The following is a 12,875-nucleotide window of genomic DNA, read 5'->3' as shown; positions in this document are numbered from 1 at the left end:
CCCTATTATAACTCTCCATGAAGGTTGCCTTCCTCATTGCCATCATGTCCGCTTGGTGAGTAGGAGAACTGGGTGCACTAATGGTCTACCTTCCATACACAATTTTGTATAAAGACAAGGTCACTCTGAGACCACATCCAAAATTTCTACCCAAAGTCACATCCTCTTTTCATTTAAAGGAGCCCATTCACTTACCTGCGTTTTTTCCAAGACCAAATGCGGATAAGAAAGAGGCAGCTTTCCACACTCTCGATATCAGAAGAGCCCTGGCCTTCTACCTAGCTAAAGCTTTTTGTTCTAGGAAATCACTGAAAATTTTCATCTCTACAACAGAGGGATCAAAGGGAGAGACTACTTCAAACAAAGACTATCCAAGTGGATATCAGAATGTATTCACTTCTGTTACCAAAAAAACCAACAACGGGACCCAATTGGGACCCACACCCATTCCACAAGAGCAGTTCCAACGTCCATTGCCTTCCTCAACAATGTATCCATTATGGACATTTGTAAAGCAGCCACTTTGGCATCTACATTTTCAAAACATGCTACAGAACAACAATCAGCCTCGGATGCTCTATTCGGCCTCACTTTCTTATCAACTGTACATAGTGCAACTTGAAGCCCCTTCCTTTCATTGTGGGGCACTGCTCAACTGTCACCTAAAGTGAAGCACCCACAGGGACACTCCTCGAAGAAGAAGAGAAGGTTACTCACCTTGTGCAGTAACTGAGGTTCTTTGAGATGGTTGTCCCTGTGGGTGCTCCTCTGCCCTCCTTCCTCCCCTTTATTTTGGAGTAAATTGATATAAAAGATGCTCCGTGGTAGAGAAGGAACAGAAGGATGGTTGGTCGCATGGCACTATGTAACCACCAAAAACAGCACGAGACAGCGACAGTGCATGTGCAACCCAACTGGGTACTGCTACCATAAATCTCTGATCTTATGTGTAGGGTGCATGGACACCTAAAGTGGAACACTCACAGGGACAACCATCTTGAAGAATCTCAGTTACTGCACAAGGTGAGTAACCTTTTCATTTTTAGAATTAATTCTGTCATTAGAATAATGTAAAGCTGAACAGTGTAGTAGTATATTACAGATAAATTTATGTGAGGTTTTTAAAATACTATAATGAAATAACATTTTATTTGGACTATTTCTTTTCCAATTTAACAGAAAATTAACTCTTTTTATCTTATGACTTTTAGGAAACTGAGCTATCTCATGTGAAAAATGACCTGTTATCCCTTAAGGAGCAGTTTAAAATAGAGACTGAAGAGAAGGTATGTCTTGTGGCATCACATTTTAAAGATTTTGGCTTGGCCCTGTGGCCATATCATTTAGTGCTATTAAGAAAAATTGGGTTGATTCCTATCTCTCAGGACTTGTGTACATTAAAGAGTCTTCGCCAGTATAATTATTCTGGCAGAGCTATACCAGCAAAACCCCCTGATGAAGACAGTCTTTGCTGGCAAAAGGAGTCTTGCTGGCAGCTACACCTCCTCCCCCAAACATTCTGACAAAGCACTCTTCTGTCAGTGTAGTTGCATTTACACTGGGGGCTTTGCTGATATAGCTATTTCAGATAAAGGGGTTAACTTTTTCACACTCCTAGCTCACATAGCAATGCTGGCAAAACTATAATGTAGACTAAGCCTCACTCTGCTCTCAAGAGCCTGATATGCTCTGAAGTCAGCAACTGAATTTAAATTAAATTTCCATTGACTTAAATGGGGCCAGGATTTCACCCTTGGCTTCAGAAGGAATCCAGTGCAATTCTATAAAAGTTGCATAAAGAAGAGTACAGGGATGTGAAAAATTAAAATGTTTTGGACCCAGAATTTTAGCCTTTCCTTATCCAGACACAAATTGTAGGAGGAATGTTTGATGGTCTGAATCTTAGCATACAGATTGCTGAGCTTGTACACTACCTTTTATTACAACCTCGAGCACTGTCATGAAATTTGTCACTAAATGATTTCTACTAGCACAAGACCAGAACTGGCTAAACAATATGTATCAAATAATTTAATGAATTTAGCCTCTTTTTCAGTTCATGAATTATCTACAAACAGGATGTAATTTTTATTTTTTTGCTCACTATTCGCAGTTGTTCTGTAGATCACTTGTGCAAATAAATTGTCTATTAGTTGTGTAATTGGTCAATGGACTCTTCATGTGCCTAAATGCTTACAGATTCAGGCCCTTAGTGAATAAAAGGGATCACAAATATTTGATAGAATATTCATGAATACTTTTTTGCTTTATTTACCTGACTGTAGAGGACAAAACATGGCAGAATTCCATAAAAGTCTGTTTATTTCAGACTGTTTCTCATTCACTATTTTGCTGCATAAATAAAAAACAGACCACTAATGAAAACTGGGGCATGTAGGGACAGTAAGAGATGTATCCTTTCCCATATATAATTAAGATGTGTGCATTAATTTCTGTTTTCACTTTTTTAATGCCTACTGAAGTCTGAAATGTAACTAAATTCTGCTTGTATGTTGGTGTATGTGTTTATAACTGAATGCTGAACCATGCATACTACTCTCAGTGGACAGAAGATATATTCAATTAAAATATTTGCAAATAGAGCATTTACTACATATTCACAACTTTTTTTTTTTTTTTTTAAACAGGAAAAGCTTGCAAGAGAAGCAAAAGAAAATGTGGTTTCTGAAAAAGAAAAAAAGCATAAGGTGGCTTTTTACTTTGATTTTTATAAATTAATGTTATGATTTATGTTAGCAGGCGTATTGCACAGTGAAACTTTAGTTTCATACTAACTAAAAACATTGGCAAATTGGCACTTATTAATACGTTGATTTTATTATATTTTTCATTTATTATTTTTAGAAAATACAAACATCTTTTATGGAGACTCCTAAAACCAGTTTAAATCTTACCTCTGCATCAGTTAATTCAAAAAAAACTTTATCCCAGAATTTCACACCTTTTAGAGAGAACAAATTGGAAAACAAAGAAACATCTTCTTGGACATCGGCTAAAAGTGTTTTGAGCACTCCCTTATTAAAGGTTTGTTGCTTATGGGATAGTATGTTATTTCCATGTTTTTATTTTTATTTATTTTTTTAAATGTGCCTTTCACTTAGTTTTAAGGGCCCATGCTGAACTAATTATCTCCAGAGATATTTTTTCACTTTTGATTATGGAAAACCTAGGTTTAAAAAATTTAGAGTATTTTCACGTGCATATATTGATATTTAGGGAAAAACAAGTTTGTGAAAGATTCTGTCCCTGACTCCTGCTTGTTGTGTGACCATGGATAGGTCATGTCACTCATCTGTGCTTCAGTCTACCCATCTGTCAAATGGGGCTAGCGATACCCATTTTAAAGGGTGTAATTAATTGTCAAAGAACTATTGTGATAATCATCTTGGGGGAAAAGGGCTGTGTTCTGCACAGCAAAAATCTTTCTAGTAAGTAGTGCCCCTCCAAAAAAAGTTTGATTGCATGGCTATAATAGCATTACAGTGTTCATGGCTATTATAGCCATGAAATAGGCTGTTTTAAAAATGTGTGAAACCCACATGAAATTTTTACAGGATTTGAACTAACAATTCAAATATGTAAATAACTAATGTCAACTTTATGCTGAATACATCTATAAGAATTTTAAAACAGTAATAAAATCAACTATTTATAAAAGAAATCTAAAACCCTTTTTTTCCTCTTCTGATAAATTTATAATATATTTAATTTTACCATAATAATAATAATAAACCTGCAGGAGAACAAGGTGGCTAAGATGATATGTGTTGGCATGCTGTCTTCTGAATAATTCTTAGGTTAAATGTGTTAACTATGTTTTCATATTGCATACATTGAGGTCAATCTTTAGACTTTTCTTTTGTGGTCATGGTGTAGTTCTGCAGTGCAAAGTGAGGACTGATGTTTGATGTAGGGGATTGAAGAGGGTGCACACTGTGTGCTGTGAAACACAGCTGTGCACAAACCTGTCATGTGGCAACACAAAGGAGGTTGGTCACACAATCTACTGCCATGTGCAGCTTCCCTGTCTCCCTCTGCTGCATGCTCTGGATGGGAGGATTCATTTCCATGCCATCTGGTCACTACCCAGCCTGGCTACTCAAGTTTTATTAACCTGCATTCAGCTTCACTCTTTGCTAAGTTGAACAAATGGAACTTTAGTAAACCTTAAACACTGACCTGTCCAAGTTACTGCATTGGTTCCAGCCCAACTCTTCACATTCTTCTTTGAGTGCTTGCTCATGTCAATTCCATGCTATGCTAGGTTTATGTGCGTGCCACATGCATCGGTGCCGGAGATTTTTCCCTCTGTGGTATCCTTAGGGCTGACTTTAGCGCCCTTTGCAGTGGCACACATATGCACCAGTTTACAGGGCACTGCTGGCCCCCTCTCTCTGTTTCTTCTTGCCAGAGCTCCGACAGGGGGAAGGAGGGTGGGGTAATGGAATGGACATGGGCAACACATCTTGAAGAACAAGGATTACGGAAGGTTAGTAACCGTCTTTTCTCTGTTTTCCTGGTGTCTCCTCCATAACAATTCCTGCAGGAATGATGGGCCGTCTGATCCAGTTCCACTCACTATGATTAATCGTCCCTATTTTACAAACATTTTAATATAAATATTAAAGAATAATTGATATCTGGCTCCTATCCTGTGTTCCGTGGGCCAGAGGTTACTAGCACATAATCAATTTGGAGTCTTATCTTTACCACAGAATCAGCTGGTTGCATAGTTTTTGAGGCGACCATACCAGAAGTGACCATCTCTGTCTCCCTCCATATAGTTCTCTGTCATTGCATTATGTGATCTCTGTATTTCTGTAAGCTCTCTTTGGGTGTTGTCTCCTGGTTCATAGATGATTCCTGTTCTTCAGATCACTTGTCTCGCCAGCATAGTCACCTCATATGACCTTCATGCCACTGCACCCCTCACGACTCCTTTAGTCCACTCTTTCTGGTGTCTCTATAATGACTGTATCCTCACAGGAGTTCCTGTTATGGTGGAGAGACCAGGAAAACATGGGCCCTCTGACTCCAGTTCCACAGATTATGATACAACTCAGACTCTGTATGTAACAACATAATCTTAAATATTTTGGGGTTTTTTCCCTAGACATATATTGTGAAGACTCCTCCAAGATATAAATTGCAAAGAGAAGGCATGAATCCATTTTCAGAAGAAGACATGAAGAAAAAAAGAAAAGTGCTTTTAGAGCTGGATACTCAATCGGATAGCTCAGAACACAATGACCTCCTGGTAAAAATTTCAAAATGAATAGTACCTATCACTGTTTATTCTGTGTACACTTTTTGCTGTATCTCAGAATGTGTGTCTGCCATTCAGGATATCACATATGCTGTACAATATAAAAATATGTATTCATGTGTGTATTCTTAAAAAGTAACTCAAATTGTTAGTTTATGTATACAAAATCAATAACTTTAGAACTTGATCAGGGCACTTATCTGCAGAAACATTATTATATATTCAATTAATCATTGCAGTTGCACTAAATTCTAATGCCTCAGGCATTTCACTGAATTTTGTTGAACTCATTAGGCTCCATAGTAATTTTTTAACATTCTTCTTTTATGATAGAATGTTAATAAATATGATAGCATAGAAAACATGGAGTTTATTATGTCTTTGATTATGTAACTTTCTCTTTAATTTAAGAGCATAGTCTCCGAGGAAGAAATGTTTAAAAAGCTGTACAAAAATTGTCCTCAAGCTTCTCACTTACGTGTCATGACACCAAAAAAGGTATCATCTTACTTCAAATCAAACTACATACTTGAAAGATTTGGTTACAAAAATAAATGGAGGGCTTTACTTTTGTTCTTAGATACCAACTCCATCAACCCTAAAATCTCCTGGTGCTGCACTGAAACTTACAGCTATGAGAAAGATGCGAGAGGCTGGATGGACTGCAGTTTCTAAAATGGACAGGAAAAAAAAAATGAAAGAAGCTGAAAAACTCTTTGCCTAAAATTAAAATTGAGTAATCACCTTGGAATATTCTGTTCATATAAAACCTTTTACAGTAGAATTTAGTCAGTACTTGAGGCATATTGCTGATTTAGGGTTAAATCGCGGAAGAGCTCCATTTGTGGAACTCGTGTTGACTTCATTGTGGTCACTTTGAACCACCACAGCTTCATCCCATTGAGGACTTTTCACTTTGGGTTTACACCATCATAAAACAACATAAACCTGGGAGTAAATTTGGCCCATTTTAGGAACAAAAATAACGTATGGTATCTTAAAATGGAAAAGATTTTGTAAAATTGTTTGAAGTCATTTAAGTAACATCAGTCTTTGTTCTTTTAAAGTTTACTTTCACTTTTGCCGTAACTTATAAGAGTATTGTTTTATTATTATTGCGATTGTTGAATTACATTCATTTAATTGAATACTTTATATTTTAATTCACCTCTTTTTTGTTCTTCTGATATGTTGTTTACAAATATTCTTTTAGAATAGTTGGTTGGGGCAATAGCCTGTTTTTCAGTTTATAACACAATATTGAAACATTTAAGTGTTGAACTGATAACTATTGAGTCAAATCTTATTTATTTTGCTTTTCAGGAATCTAGTTTTATAATAAATACCATATGTAAACTTTTTTTTTTCCAGATTACTGAAAAGACAATTTCTAAATGTCATTAAATGGCTAATCTGTAAAAGTCTGAGAAGGTGTTGGACTAAATGCTTATCTATAAAATGTCATCCATAGTCAATTTAGCATCGTAAAGGACTTAAAGCAAAAATGTTATTCATATTCAGACAGCAGAGAATTATCCAAATTACTCAGAGAACTTCCTTTTTTTTTCTTTTTTCTTTAAAAAGCTAGCATAGAGTAACTTAAAACAATGTATGTTTGGTATTTGATTAATATCAGTTGCTTCAGAAATAGTACAGAGGCTTGAAAGCCTAAAAATAAAACTTCAGGGAAAAATGCAAATAATTTGATCTCTGAACATAAATAGATAGAGAGCCCTGCAAATCTGCAGATATCCACTTTATAGCCGCAGACCATTCTTGCTTCTTGTGGATCACGGAGGTCAGGACCTCTCTGACTTCTGGGGCAGGGCTGAAGCAGTTGCCAGCCAGGGGTGCATGAACAGCTGATTAGCTGTTGAGCCCTGCCAGCAACCTGTCTATCAGCTGTGTGGCGGGAGGGCAGGGCTGATTAGTTATTAAGCAGCAAGTGGCTCTGCAGCTCTTAGGCAGGAGGGTGGGGTGGATCAACTGTTAGGTGGCTGGCAGGACTCAACAGCTGATCAGGTGTGAGGTAGTGGGGCTCAGCAGCGGTTTGGAGTTGCGGGGGCTCAACAGCTGATAGAGGGCTGCTGGCTCCAAAACAGCTGATGTGTGGATGTTGTTAAATCTAAAAGAGGGAGGTTTTTGGATAGTGTTGCAGACAACTTCCTGGTGCAAGTGCTGGAGCAACCAACTAGGGGCTGTGCTTCTCTTGACCTGCTGCTCACAAACTGGGAAGATTTGGTAGGGGAAGTAGAAGTGGGTGGCAACCTAGGCAGCAATGACCATGAGATGGTCGAGTTCAGGATCCTGACAAAAAGAAGAAAGGAGAACAGCAGGATACGGACTATGGACTTCAGAAAAGCAGACTTTGACTCCCTCAGGGAGCTTATGGACAGGATCCCCTGGGAGGCTAATATGAGGGGGAGAAAAATCCAAGAGAGTTGGCTGTATTATAAAGAAACCTTATTGAGGGCACAGGAACAAACCATCCCGATGTGCAGAAAGAATAGCAAATATGGTAGGCGTCCAGCTTGGCTTAACAAAGAAATCTTTGGTGAACATAAACACAAAAAAGAAGCTTACAAGAAGTGGAAGCTTGGTCAGATGACTAGGGAGGAGTATAAAAATACTGCTCGAACATGCAGGGATGAAATCAGGAAGGCCAAAGCACAATTGGACTTTATGCTGTTTAAAAAGCTACTACCCTCTGTCTCAGAGGTTGCTGCATTTCATTACTGGGGGAAGTGGTTACCTTGAATAAACATTTTGTAATGTGCACATGTAGAATTGTTATATGATACATCATACTAAAAATATATACCAACCTGTTTTGGAAGAGGTGTCATATAGTGGGTGATGGGAATACTGAGTTCTTCTCTTCCTGTACTTATCAAGACTATATGACAATCACTAGAACAGTGAATGTGAGGATGCTGCTGAAACTAATGGTCAGAATGGCCTCTGACGTCCTTAGATAAGTTCCTCCTGTTTCAATAAAACGATTTAGAAAGTGTTTTATTTCACAGCTACAAAAACAACAAATCTCAATATTTAGATTTCAACAATACAGGTTTTCATGTGCTAAATATTAAAGAGAGACATTTGAATTCTAACCTCTCCTTTAAAAAACCTCCTCTAATGGCTTTACCTCTTAACTGCCATGAGCAACCCAATAGCAAATGCACCCAAGATGCTGCATTTATTTAAATGAGTCTTGTAGTAAAGTCTGGTTATTTTATTATTATTGTGGTAAATTTTCAAAGTAAATGTTTCAATTTGGGTTTGACCCTATCAGGTTTACTGTAAATGTATGAAAGCAGATCAAAGATATAGCACATGATCAAAATTTATAAAATCTGGGTACTTAAACTTAGTCAATTAAATCTATACTTAGGTCATTTTAATGTAGGCATCTAATTTTCAGAGGGGCTGAGGACCTCCAGCTTTCATTGAAGGCACAGGAATTGTGAGCCCTCTGAAAATCAGTTCATTTTGACGTAAGGGCCTAAATATGGATATAGTTATCTAACTTCAGGTCACCCACACTGGCTTACATGATTATTTGTCTTCATTATGTTGCTAGCATAGGTTCCCCAATTCCTATTCCATCAAACTGTGCCTACTTTTCAGGAGACATGGGTGGTCCTCTTTCTCTACTCCTTCACACCTTGTCTCAGCATGTCTCTTTGTTTCTGCCCTTTCCTGTCTCTGCTTTCCACCTTCTCATCTTGATTTTTTCTTTTGTGTAATTTTTAGGCTTTGGTTTTCTATTTAAATTTTTTTCTTCCCCTCCCAGGAAGATTTCTTCTCCTGAAGTCTTCCACTCAACAGAAGCTACATATTTTTGGGTGTCCAATGGTAGCACTTGCAGCTGAACTCAGTGTCATTGGAACAAAGGAGAGGCTTGAGCTGATGGGTTGCTCCCAAGGTCTGAGGGCCCTGAACACGTAAGCTGGGAGGGAATGCTGGTCCCCTGAAAGCAGCTAACTCTTGATAGTCATGGATACATTTGCTGTGTGTACATGATGAACCCAAATGCCTGCTGCCATTACATTTTTCCAACAACTATGTGAACACAGAGAACTAGTCTGACACTGAAATGCTGTCATAGAATTTAATGACACCTACCTGAAGCCTGTGTTATAGGAACTGAATCCAAAGCTTTGCTAGTATTTAGTTGTCTAGCTGCAGAAGGCTGAGCTGTTGGTTTCAATGTGATTGCAGACATTCTGGGATTAGAAGCTTTATCAGTTGCTTGATTAAAGGTTGAAACTGTAGGTGGTGATGTCACAACAGCGTTGAATCTAGTAGTAATATTTGATGGGCGATTAGTATCTGTGTTGGGGAAATGTAGAGTGCTTCGTGCAAAATGTGATGAAGTTGTTAAAGCCAATGAACTAATAATCTTTGCTGTCACAGCAGTTGTATTCCAGCTGGCACTTGTACTTCGCACTGTAGTTGTGTTAACTTCTTCCTTTTCTGAAATGGTGGACATTACAATGTTTCTAGAAATGGTTGTATTGCCAGATTCATTGGATGCTGCTTCTGTTTGCATGGCTTCATTCACTGGGGACGGGGGGATGATCTGCAGCTTGAACAGAAGACCTCACTGCTATATGACAAATCAAAAGGAGCTTGACACACACAAGTTGTGTTCCATCCATTATGGCTTCTCTCTCTTCCTGCTCAGCTGAAGATTTGCCCTTCTCTGTGCAAATATACAAACAAACAAACAGCCATGAAGATAAGCAAAATAGATTAACTTAGTATATCTGGGCTAGTCCTGCAGGGGTTTGGGGTGCTGTTGTTGTAAGAGTAGCTGGGCTTCATTACTTGGGATTTGAGGGATTGCTTGTCTACGTAGGAACATTCAGGAAAGTAAAGATGAATTAAGGTGCTAAAGATAAAATTCATTAAGGTGTGAAGTTAAAGCAAATAATTTTAAGTGAATATTGCAGAATAACGGTTTCTGCAAACATTTTTGCTAGTAATATTCACTTAAAACTAGCAGTTTCTACAAATTCTCTTACCAATTAATTTATTTTCTAGATTTGCAGAAAACAAGGGGAGGGAGAAGGAGGGAGGAGGAGTTAAGGCAAACACAGTTGAAGCAAATTTCGGGTTACAAGTGTGAACAAATATTCATGGAAAATTGTTTTCAGTACTCAGCCATTTTCTGTGTTTACCATGGGTTCCTGTTAAAATATTTAAGTGTCAATCAATTTAGTTTCTATTATTGTCACCTACCTACAAACCTTTTTTTTTAAGCATGGAAAATTGGAATATTACCTATTATTGCAAAATGATTAGCTTGTTTTTATTGCTGTAGCCCAGAATGCCAGTATTTTGTGATTTAGTGTAAACTTGTGCTATATTGTCAATTGAGTTTCAGCCCTCATTCCTATTGATGATATTATTATTTATTATTTAAGATTTAGATTGGGTTAGTGCCAAGATGCCTCAGCCAAGTTAGGCCTTCATTGTGCTAGATGCTATATAAATGACAGTACTGCACCAAAAAGCTTAATTTGGGAGTATAAATCAATTGTTCTTCGAGTGCTTGCTCATGTTGATTCCAATTAGGTGTGCGTGCGTGCTGTGTGCAAAGTCTCCAGAAGGCTTTTCCTCCAGTGGTACTCGTAGGGTCGACTCTGAAGCCCTCTGTAGTTGTTCCTTCATGGTGCCCTATATAGGGCTCTGCCGACCCCCCCACCTCTTCAGTTCCTTCTTACCGCCCGTGATGGTGGGCTGGAATCTGTTGCCTCAAGTTCTGCAAGGGTCTTTCCTCCACTCTGTTCCTGTAAATAGTTAGAATAAGTGTTAATCATTAAGTATTAAGTACCTAGAATTAGAATAGAGTAGTTCTACTTCGAGTGATTGCTCATATCCATTCCAATATAGGTGTGTGCACGCCACAGTGCATGGTTCTCGGAACTTTTTTCCCCTTAGCAGACCCCGTAGGGCCAGCTCTGGTGCCCCCTGGAGTGCCCTGTGCATGCTGCAGCACATGAGGCACTGCCAGCCCCACGCCCCCTCAGTCTCTTCTTTCCGCCCGTGACTGTCTGACTGTCGCATGGAACTAGCACTTGCTCTCTGCAAGTGCCATTCCCCTTCTTTGAACTCTTTGTTAGTCGAAGTATCTAGTTAGTTTTAAGTAGTTGTTAAGTACTGTAGTTTAGTAAGAAGTCCCTGACGGACTTAAGGTGGCCGGGCTATGTCCTGGCTGCCTGGTCGTAAACTCCCCTTCTGCTCCCCCCTGCTCGGTACCTTAAGTGCCTGGGGGGAGAGCAAACAGGAAAGACAAGAGTAAGATATGCAAGGCTTTTAAACAGTGAGCCCAGAGGGACAGAGAGATCAGGTTTAAAGCCTTGCTCTTATCGCAGCACTCTGCTCTGTGTCTGGGCCGTCCTGCTCCCCCTTGGCACCAAATGTCACCTCACTGCAGAGCGCACCATCGGCACCGGATTCGACTCAGGACAGAGCAGCATCCCTGGTGCCGACGACGAGGAGAGCGCATGGAGTGCGGACACTCCCCTACACCATGGTGTGGGCAGGGTCGAGTACAGAGATGCCACGGTCTGTCGAGTCCTCTCCGGGTCTGCATCTCTGAGCAGGGAGCCATCCCCGACTCCTGGGAGTGGGAGAGTGCCCCTGCCAACACGGAGGTTTTATTTATTTATTTTATATGGATAAGGTGAGTTGAGGCTGCACCCAGCCTCCCAGCCTGGGATGGTTTCCCAATTTTGTTGTAACCACAATAAATCTCTCCCTGTGTTTTTCCCAAACCGCACGGTTTGGAGGAGGAGCAGAGATGGCATTCGCTAGATGCGAGGCGAGCCCTGGCCTGCTACATCCATCAGAGCCGGGACCCAACATGTCAGCATCAATCAGAAGCACAGTGGTGTCCACTTGGGATCCGGCACTGAGGAAGTTCACGAGACCCTTGCCATCGCAAGGTATCACCGGCACCAAAGGCCACGTCGAGTGCCCGGCACCACTCACTCCCCTGTCCCTAAGAAGAAACAGGAAGACAGACTGGTGGCTCGCCCACACATAGACTCTCAGGGCATAACAGCGCTAGAAGTGTATGACCTATGCTGGGCCACTCCGGTACCGTTCCTGTTGCCGCAGCACCATCGATTCCAGCCCTGGAGGGGGGGTACGTTGAGTGAGGTGCTGACAAGTTCCCCAACCAGGAAATTGGAGGAGGACTTACACCTGCCCTTCACTCCAGAGACCTTCGAAGTGGCCAGGGAGCTCAGTGAAAGCACTGTGCCGCTGCCACCGCCACAAACCCGTGGAAGGTCAACGGAGGTAGAAGCTCTGGTATCGAGACAGTGGGTGGTGCCTTCAAAGGGGAAGTCGGTGGTGATGTTCCACCAGCCATCACCCTTGATCTGAAAGATGCATATTTCCATGTGTCAATCATCCCAAGACACAGGAGAATTCTTCGCTTTGTGGTTAGCCAGTTGCACTATTAGTTTACAGTATTGCCGTTTGGTCTCTTGGCAGCCCCAGAGTATTCACAAAATGCATGGCAGTGGTGGCTGTGTTCCTAAGAAGGTGAAAAATACAGGTCTACCTACAC

General features: G+C 40.2%; 1 protein-coding gene across 5 annotated transcripts in view; it reads left to right on the top strand.

Annotated features, from left to right (window-relative positions):
- The window catches only part of LOC137160258 (thyrotropin subunit beta-like), a 78,777-nt gene that overhangs the window by 43,350 nt on the left and 22,552 nt on the right, over positions 1-12,875 (top strand). For 2 of the 5 annotated variants that reach the window (XM_067558722.1, XM_067558720.1), the window contains 6 exons: positions 1,212-1,286; positions 2,649-2,708; positions 2,866-3,045; positions 5,135-5,278; positions 5,699-5,785; positions 5,868-6,689. In XM_067558722.1, coding sequence (XP_067414823.1) covers positions 1,212-1,286; positions 2,649-2,708; positions 2,866-3,045; positions 5,135-5,278; positions 5,699-5,785; positions 5,868-6,011 — 690 coding nt within the window. In that variant the 3' untranslated portion in view covers positions 6,012-6,689. Of the gene's footprint in view, positions 1-1,211; positions 1,287-2,648; positions 2,709-2,865; positions 3,046-5,134; positions 5,279-5,698; positions 5,786-5,867; positions 6,690-9,098; positions 9,235-12,875 lie in introns of those variants that run through there. The other 3 variants (XM_067558724.1, XM_067558727.1, XM_067558723.1) reach the window with 3 other exon arrangements.

This window comes from Emydura macquarii, unplaced genomic scaffold (genome assembly GCF_026122565.2).
Source record: "Emydura macquarii macquarii isolate MOO-44397 ecotype Brisbane River unplaced genomic scaffold, CSIRO-AGI_Emac_v2 contig_2184, whole genome shotgun sequence".
NCBI lineage: Eukaryota > Metazoa > Chordata > Testudines > Chelidae > Emydura > Emydura macquarii.
This window is presented reverse-complemented; position numbering and strand designations above follow the sequence as displayed.